At 35.3% G+C, this 9653-nt stretch overlaps 1 protein-coding gene across 1 annotated transcript in view; it reads right to left on the bottom strand.

The window, feature by feature from the left end:
* Positions 1–9653, bottom strand: part of LOC104402124 (sodium channel protein type 3 subunit alpha) — a 38088-nt gene that overhangs the window by 25398 nt on the left and 3037 nt on the right. Inside the window, exons 2-10 of the mRNA XM_010009913.1 lie at positions 8835–8953; positions 7863–7952; positions 6124–6252; positions 5343–5434; positions 4228–4500; positions 3868–3931; positions 2832–2973; positions 2475–2681; positions 1811–2110 (exon numbers count right to left, since the gene is read on the bottom strand). Coding sequence (XP_010008215.1) covers positions 1811–2110; positions 2475–2681; positions 2832–2973; positions 3868–3931; positions 4228–4500; positions 5343–5434; positions 6124–6252; positions 7863–7952; positions 8835–8953 — 1416 coding nt within the window. The remainder of the gene's footprint in view (positions 1–1810; positions 2111–2474; positions 2682–2831; positions 2974–3867; positions 3932–4227; positions 4501–5342; positions 5435–6123; positions 6253–7862; positions 7953–8834; positions 8954–9653) is intronic.

Here is a 9653-nt window from a genome sequence, read left to right as displayed (position 1 = left end):
CCCCCCTAGCCCCCCCCCCCCTCCTGGATCCCTCTGTTTCCCCAAGAATTCCTGTTAGGCCCTAGCTTTTGCACAGGTGCAAGGAGTTGGACAGCTGGGTGCTTCCTGGCCATACCATGAATAATAATTGCCTAGCAAAGGTGGTAAGAGGCACACAGCTATCAGGAAGGTTGGATACTCCCTGATCATATCAAGAGTTCTTTCGGGATGATAAATCTGACAGCCTGAAACAACCAACACAGAATTGAGGCCAGGATGAAAATTTACTTATGAGTGAAGCCAATCACCTTATGACCCTATAAATAGTGATCCCAAGAGGGAGACCCTCTGAGCTGTCCTGGACTGCAGTGGGCTGCAACTGCTATCTCCTTCTGAGTGGGATGCCCCTCAGAGCCTGTAAACTCCCAAGTTCACGAAATAGGGGGATTATCTGCCTGGGCTGTTACTTCTGCTCACTGACACTCAACCCTTCACCCATTGAGGAATGCTGAGAAAGCTGACGTGGTATGGACAGTTACATAGATATCTAAATAAGGCAGAACTGTAGAGTCTAAGATGAGATCTTTGGCTGCATCTCCTTTGTATCAGCTTGACTCAAAGCCCATTCCAATTAATGAAAGATTTTTTGGATCAGTGTTGGCCCAAACCTGATAGTACATTTTATTAGATTGGAGATACACCTTTACAATATCACTCAAAGAAGTGGAGATAGATTTAATAATTTGTTTTTCTTACATTTTATTTATTTCTTATCCAGAGAACCTGGTCATTCTTCTTGATTATAATAAACATCACTTTCTTAGAAATGCAAATGTGTCCTTTCCAGACCAGACATCATCCTTTATACTTGACTAATTACTGAGGCTTTGTCTCAAATTAAGCTTTCCTCCTCTCTGTGCATGTATTTCTGTATGAAGTATTTCTGCCACTGAATCTCATGTTTTGAGTCCGTAAACTAACACATATAAGATGCACATTAAATAGGATAAACATTGGTCATTAAACGTGGGCAGTATTGGTAGGTACATGTCATCTATTGGCTCAGACCAATGATCGTGTTGAAGAATGCATTTGAGTGACTTTTCTGCAAATACCGTAACTGTGTGTAGACTTGAAATAAGCATGTTATTCTCAAGTGATGGAAGAGATCCTTTGATTTAAGGGAACTTTGAAGTTTGGACTAAATGATTTCCAAAAGTCCTTCCTAAACTACTTTTTTCTGTCATTGCAATGATTCTCCATCTTGTATAATGAATTTCTAATGAAAAATAGTATAACTAAATTCTTATAAGCCCAAATGATCCTATGTAGTGTGTCTTTATTGTGGAGTACTGGAGTTACTTTTCTCATTATCTGCCATTTAAAGAAGCTAATTAAGGAAAACAATAGCAACTAATGGTTGTGTGGAATTTCCTATGCAGGGTATTCTGATCATGTGGTCTGCTAAAACCCCCCACATATTTGTATAGTTTTGAAATGAATGCAGTACAGAGAACCTATCATTAATGCAAATATATGAGTACTAGTCAAAGAGTCCTTGATTCTTCTTCCAATCTACCAGATACATCTTTAAAAATACATTTTCAGAAATCTTTTAATTAAGTTTACAATTATCTGTGCTATGTTCTTTTTATGGCTTTGCTAATACAATGGATCAAACCATATCAAACTTAATGCTGTTAACAGTACTAACACTGTTCTTTTCCTTCACTCACTTTTTACATAACTTCCAATATGTAAAGCTGTTGTAATGTCAGTCAAAACCAAATTAGAGTAGATATACATTATTTAGTAAAAGAGAGTCCTGTACCTGGTGAGGAGATGTGAACCTTTTTTCATATGTCAGTTGATTTCCTTCTGTGGAGAAGCGGAAACTTTTCCTTCTGATACTGTCTTCTGACTCAGACTTAGGGAACTTATCGATATCTCCTTTGTCCTCTGCTTCAGACATTTCTTTCTGTCTTCTTTTCTTCCTTCTGTTTCTTCTTTCCTTAGCACTCTTTGAGCTCAACTTTGATGCTTCTGAAGAACTTTCCAAGAGTTCTCCTAATCCCCCTACACCACTGAAATCTCTTGATGCAACTGATGCTGCTGCTACTGCTGCTGTTGCCTGTCAGGTTACAAAGCAAGGTATTCTTAGTAGGCCAAAAATGAACAGTTTTACAGCATTTACTGACTGTTTTTATTATCACTGTGGTAATATTGCTGGTTGTACACCCCTGAGTATGCAAATATGCACAAATAAATTGAACTGAAGATAAACTGAGTTGTATAGCTCCTCATTGTTTAATAGCATGAGCTACTTGAAGCATCGACTTCATCACAACAATATCACTGTTCCTTACAGACCTGCACAAGACACTGGTCTAAAATTCTGTAATTCATTGCACAATTTATACATGTTCTAATTCATAAAAGATTATTATCCTTGCCTTAAAAACAAGGCTGTTCAGAAAGTAAATTTCTGTCATTACCTGAGCTTCTTCTTGTTGCTTCTTCAGTTGTTCTAGCATCTGTTGAAATTCTGCCTCTTTCTGTTCTGCTTCTTCCATGGTTGCTTGATTTTGTTCTTCGTAGGCCATGGCGACCACAGCCAGGATCAAGTTGATCAGATAGAAAGACCCCAGAAAAATCACCAGAACAAAAAATATCATGTATGTTTTCCCAGCAGCACGCAGTGTCTAGGGAGTAGAAAGAATATCTACATACTATTCTGCCACTTATCTTTGTTAGTACAACAGCATTATGCTTTCAACTCATGTACAAATAAGCCTATTTATATAATTTTGTATGTTACCTACAGTTCACTTTTTGTCATAAAAATTTCTTACCAGCTGATACAGGTTTTCCCAGAAGTCCTGCGTCATTAGACGAAAGAGTGACAAAAAAGCCCAGCTGAAGGTGTCAAAACTTGTGTAGCCATAATTGGGGTTTCTACCAGCTTTCACACAGATATATCCCTCTGGACACTGCCTATATGAAAACCAAACAAGAGGTACTTAGTCATAACTTTTGTTTCTTCTAGAACAGATTTATTATCTTCTGGAATAATATGCATTATTTTTTTAACAAGAAAGCCATGAATTACAGTTAAATTCATTCAGAAAAAAAGTCCTAAGAAATGAACTAATAAAATAGTAAATTAAAGATATCCTTTCCATCCGTTCACTGGTTGAAATGACCTAAATATCTAAACTGTCCTCAGTCACATTTTGCAAAAATGCAAAAAGATTCCTTATTCCAAATGAATTTCCTGGCAGAAATAATTGCTAAAATGCTGTTAAGATTACAGACAGGTTAAACAATATTATTAGCTAAATCCAATTGCACTGTTAAGGATCTCGCACATAATGCTGAGATTATTATTATTTTTTATAAGCTTTTTCACTGTTGCCTGTTAGGTATTGGAGTTCAGCTGTCAGTTCCAGGCTCGTAATTGGACACATATGTATGGCAAAATTTGCCAGTAACGAAGAAGAGCTGGGCTTGAAAAAAAAGATTCCATCTGGAACTATGAAGCCACTATTGTGCTTTCTTAATATTTTGTGTATTCTCTTTCTCAGTTTTGACCTTTGCTTTCATCCTACTTTCTTCAATCAGTACATCTCCAAAATAGATTTTATGAGAGTTCAGGTTTCATCATTAACACCAACATCACTTTCCAATCAAGCAGGAAGAAAGGCTGTTAATGGGTATTTTGTTCAGCCAGAGAGTAAAATATTTTGACTTAAGTAAGAAATCATTGTTTAGCAGCAAAACTCTGTAAGTTCTGTAACACTACTAAATATGGAGTTGAAACTGCTATGGGTAGGTTTTATATTATTGCTTTTTCCACAGAACATGAGAGGATTTTTGAAAGGATCTTACCCTGCATCAGAGCTATTACCACAAAGTAGGGCATCTCTTTGTCCTTCCAAAATGTAAAAATGAGCTGTGTAGAAAGCATTAGAAATACATGTGAATAAATCAAATGAACCTGAAAGTACTACAAAGTAAAATAAAAATAAATTGTAATAAAATCAAAGTGGGCAACTGTTGGTAACTTTGTACTTTGATTAGGAACTCTTCTGCTTATTGTATTTTTTTATTGTATGTATTTGATCTCAGTGACTGTAAGCATTTTTACATAAGGCAGAAATATAAGTTTTCAATGTTCTTTGTTTGATCACAAATAGTTACATACTATAACCACAATATATTAAGAATAGATATATCGGAAATTCTTACTTTGATCCTCAATGTAATCCTTCCAGTTAAATGTGCTCACTGTCATATTAATAAGTGTACCATTTTCATCTATTGTGCTGTTGAAGTAGGAAATAACGTTTATTTCAAAAGTAGAATTGTCTGGAGGCCACTGCAGGCATTTATTCCTCAAGTTGCCCATGAACAGCTGCAGCCCTATTAGTGCAAATACACTCAGACAAAACACAGTCAGGATCATAACGTCCGAGAGCTTCTTCACAGACTGAATTAGGGCTCCTACAATAGTCTTTAGGCCTGCAAAGAGAAAAGATCCATAGATTTGTCAAAGAGTATCTGTGCCCTTCCCATGTAATTAAGATGTCATGCAGGCACTTAAAAAGAAATTATTTTTTATTTTTCAAAAAGTAAAGCTTCATGAGCAGCCTCAGAGCTTGTGAAGATGAATGAAAGAAAAAGATTCTTTTTTATGAATATACAATGTACATGTATTCCACTAAATTGGATATATAATGCTATTCTCAAGCAGGAAATTTTATCAATAATGCTTTCCTGTTATAGATTTATTTTTTTCTTTTTCTCTGCATTTAATATTCTGCCAATAATTCAGTTACCAGTTAATATTAACTTTGACTTCACAACAGTATGAAGATAGTGTGAGACAGAAATTCAAGTAATTTTGAGAAAAAATCATTTGCATTTGATAAATTTTCCTGTGCAATATTTATCTCTTTTTTGGTAGCTGCTTTTGTTATTACTTGGTTGTCTTTAAGACTAAAGTTCATTTTAAGTGGTAAAATAAAGGAAAACATTCAAAATCAAGAAAGCCATAGCACTAAGCTTTTTTAATGTATAGGCAACTTCTTTTGATAAAATGCAGAAAACCAAAGCAAAATAACCCATAGGCCTCATATTTTATGTTTCATGCAAGAATCTGTTAAACTCAAAGGCTGATTTTGCAAAATAAAAGAAGCTAAATCTGAAAAGGCAAAGCATCATAATCCAGGCTGATGATCCATGCCTTCTTTTTTTTTTTCCTTTGGCAACACAAGCAGCGAACAGCAAGACTTATGCTCAAAAGACGTGAATTCAACTTCAATGGAACGAAAGTCAGCCTCTGTGTTTAACCTCACTCTCACCTGGAATGACTGATATTGTTTTCAAAGCTCGGAGAACTCTGAATGTTCTCAACGCTGAGACATTGCCCAGGTCCACAAACTCTGTCACATATCTGTAATAGGGGAGTTCACACACAAACACAATGACAGCACACAAGTAACAGTTGGAGATATGAGGGGCCTAACACCTTACACCAACTACTTCTTACCTGGAATTACAGAAATAGTTTTCAAAGCTCTCAATACTCTGAAAGTTCGAAGAGCTGAAACATTGCCTAGGTTTACAAATTCTGTTACATACCTGTAGGATTAAATCACAGTTATTCAGAATTGAGGCAGAGCTTATACTAATTATGTGGGTCTTCAAAACCTGTATGGCGTATTAGCAGTCATACTTCAAAATTTGCCTGTCTCTTCAGTACACCTCACTTTTATAAATTTCCATCATTTTGCTTAAATTTCATTGAAGTGAAACTCACTGATTTGTATTTGAACAGCTAATTAAACTAATTAGCTTGTCATAGGATGGTGACATGAAGTCAAAGAGATGGCTTCCATTCTTGTGAGCAGAAAAAAGTAGGACATGAAATTTGTGTCCCTCAGCAGTAATTACACTAGTGGCTAACACTCTGTACTAGCTCCTGCCGTATATTATTTTATGATGAGTACTAAAATGTGTGACATGGTGTCTAAACTTCGCAGGTTTCAGAAAATAAATACTTTTAAATAAATATATTTATTATTATAGTATTAGCCACTAATTTCACACCCTAAGAGCTTTAAAAATTCTTGAGCCACTTACGCCATTAAAATGACACTGAAGTCAAGCCAGTTCCATGGGTCTCGCAGAAAAGTAAAACCTTCTAAGCAGAAGCCCCTTGCAAGAATTTTGATAAGTGATTCAAAGGTATAAATTCCGGTGAAAGTGTACCTGAAAAGCATCAGAGCAGGAATAATGGATTTTTGCATATTTATGTTTATAGAGAGTTCCATTCTTTATCAAATGTGTTTTGCAAGAAAAGAAAAGCATTTAGAAGTAAAAGAAGGAAATCGTTAACTTTACTTGACCCAAACACTTAAGTAATTGAAATTTGAACCTGACACATATATACTATTTATTTTCTAAAACATAGATTTAATCTCAGTTTTTGTGCTTGCAAATTATTTCAGACTCTAGATACAGTTCAGGCTTTGATTTTTATATATACATTCTCTGGCACTCACAGGGCTGCCTCTTGGCCTGCATGCACAAATCAGGTGTCCAAATATTACAAAGAACTACAACAAAATAATATTTTTCAAGTCAAAATCAGAGTTTTGTCAAAATCAGTTCTGGATAATAACTACATTCATGCTTATAATACAGGATTATTTCATAAATAATCATTAAGTATAGCAAAGTGTGCCCAGACTGTTATTCTTGAAGATGTGGAGGGTGATTACCAATTCAGCTGGTGTGGCAACTACTATTCATTTAAAAACATAGAATAATCAGTTATAACCAGTGTAATGCAGGGACTTCCTGAGATCCACATGGATCTGTGAGGACCTCTACAAAAAACGAAATCTATCTACAATGCTACTGGTCTCCTTTCAGACTCTCAGCCATTGCCACTGTTGAGCATACTGGGAAAAGGTAAATATTAGTGCAGTTTCTAGATATAGTATTCAAAGTAAGATTCCTTAATGCAGTGAAACAAATAAATATAAATCAATAATGGCTTTTGGAGAACAAGAGGGAATGAAGTGGTTAGAGCCAGGTTTTTCATTATATTATTTCGAAGAAAAATAGAGTCTTCAGAGGAAAATGCACATCTGTTTGAGAACATGTATGACAATGAACAAGAAGAAGACACAGAGATACTTTATGGTTTCCTCACTTCTGTCAGCTCTTTCTTACTCCTTCATAGGCCCTTTTCTCAGCAGTTTGAGTTTCTTGTGATTTGGGTGTTCTATGTGTTTCCTGTAGCTGGCACTTGTACGCACACATCAGTGAGCCACAGTAGATCATAGAATTGTATCATAGAATTGTTTGGGTTGGAAGGGACCTTAATGATCATCTAGTTCCAACACCCCTGTCCCAAGGCAGAGACACCTTCCACTAGACCAGGTTACTCAAAGCCCCATCAAACCCAGACTTGAACACATCCAGGAATGGGTCACATCCACTGTGTTAAGATCATGGATACTCAAGCAATATATGGCTGGCCTCACCAATGGCATGCAACAATTTTACACAGACATTTGTAGTTCTGGAGCTCCTTTTCCAATTTACAGCTGAGAACACCCAAGGATGAGAGCTCATGTTCATACTTTGCAGTAGAACTTCAGATATTCCTTAGACATAGTTTTAAAGAACAAGGTATTACTCCTAAACCATTTAAATTATTCAGAGGAAACCAGAAAGATATTGATATTGAGAAATCTGATTCTTCATAATTCTGGAAAGCCTATTTTGGCATGTAACTTTCCACAAATGCTTCTTGTTTGGAATCACAAAAACAAAGACATAAAAAAAAAGAATAAAAATGTGTAACTTACTCTACATTCTTTGTCCAGTCTGGAGGGTTACTCATGGTCATAAATACACAGTTGGTCAAAATAGTGCACATGATAAGCATGCTGAATAATGTAGGTTATCGTCAAGGCACGTAAGTCACATGAGTTTGACAGTTTTGTAACAGTGAAATAATTAAAAATATTAAGTGTATAAAAATACATACAAATAATGAGACATTCTAAACCAAATCTGAAATTAAAGCTTTGCTCATGATTTTATCTGTTTTAAATGGTAAGCCATCTGGCATGTTATGATGCAGCTACTGTAAAACAATGAATTACTTTTATAATTCTGGTAGGTTTAGGATTTAAATGAAATTTAAACACATCCTTAAGTCTGTAAAATTTGAAATGAGTCCCCAAGCATAATTACTCATTGAAGCCAGGCAGATCGTTCTAAAAGATCGTTAGGCAGAGGTTGGTTGTTTACGCCCACGTTGTTCTTTGGACATGATTGAAATGTATTTGAAAATATACTCCTTTATTCTGACCTGGATCTTTTATGGGACACCTACTCCAGTGCTGAAAACACAATGCTGAAAAAGTATGCCTAAAAAGCAGCTCTTTTCTCATGCTCTTTTGTCCTTGCTAAGTGAGTATAGTTCATGACTAGTGCTACTGGTCTTGGTAAAAGTTTGACCTTAGATATGTTCAAGTGCAATGGTTTGTTACTAATTTGGACTTCGCTGCAGGGCTTAGTATGGGATCAGGTCTCCTTTTGTATGTAAAGCCTGATATTTAAACTCTGACAGCTTAAGAGGTTCAGTAGAAAATTCTCTCAGTAGGAATGAAGATCATACTGCAATTCACATGTGATATTTCTGCTTTTAAAGTGTGATCATCACAGTATACCCACAGGGACATGATGTGTTTATCAATATGCAAAGTATTATTCCAGTTATTAAACAGTTTTAAATGGCAACCCTTAAATCAACATGAAGAAAAAAAGGATATGAATGCACCAAAATCTTGATCGCAATTTTTCTGATGGGATTAAAAGGAGTTAAAATGTACAAGGCAGATGTGGCACTGAATCGGAAAATTGCCTTTCCTTTATTCAATACTATGAAAGTCTGAAAGAAAGAAATACAAAATTATAATGCAGTGTTGACTACATAAATGTCTTCCTTCTGAAGTATTCCATTCTTCATGTCTTCATTCTACTGTCTACCTGTGGTAGGAAAATAACTTATTTCTATAAATACAGTGGATTAAGTCTTCCACAGCCAATTCTCCAATTTGCTAAATTCCCCAGCATGTGGACTGAACTCTGACGTTACTAAAATTGGTGTGACTTATCAACATCAATGTCAGCTTATCAGTAATAAAAATTTGTCATTTCATCACTAAAATATTTTAAATCTTATTTCTAATGAAGTCTTTGATTAAATTCAGAGTTTCAAACTAATCAAATACATTCTACCTTGTGAGCAAACATGCAACAAAACCAGCAAAAGGGCAATTCGAAGCACCAGTTTGTATTTGGAAAAAACTCTTGACAGAATTATATACTCACATATATGGTGACAAGGACAAACACCTGTTACTAAACAATTAACCTTATTTTTAAAATAGTTTTGCTTTCATTTTAGTTTTTAAATACTACCAGTATCAATTACATGACTTCAAAAAATATATCTGTGAAAAAAAATAAATAAACAGGATTAATAAATTTCCAGCTGACATCATTCTGAGCAGTCAGACAAACATATGCCAGAATTTGGCATTCTGCATCAACAAATCCTTTCTTCAAAAAAATGCTGATTTCATTTT

Source organism: Nestor notabilis, unplaced genomic scaffold (genome assembly GCF_000696875.1).
Source record: "Nestor notabilis isolate BGI_N333 unplaced genomic scaffold, ASM69687v1 scaffold13602, whole genome shotgun sequence".
Taxonomy (NCBI): domain Eukaryota; kingdom Metazoa; phylum Chordata; class Aves; order Psittaciformes; family Psittacidae; genus Nestor; species Nestor notabilis.
Note: the sequence above shows the minus strand (reverse complement) of the source record. Positions and strands in the feature narration are given on the sequence as shown.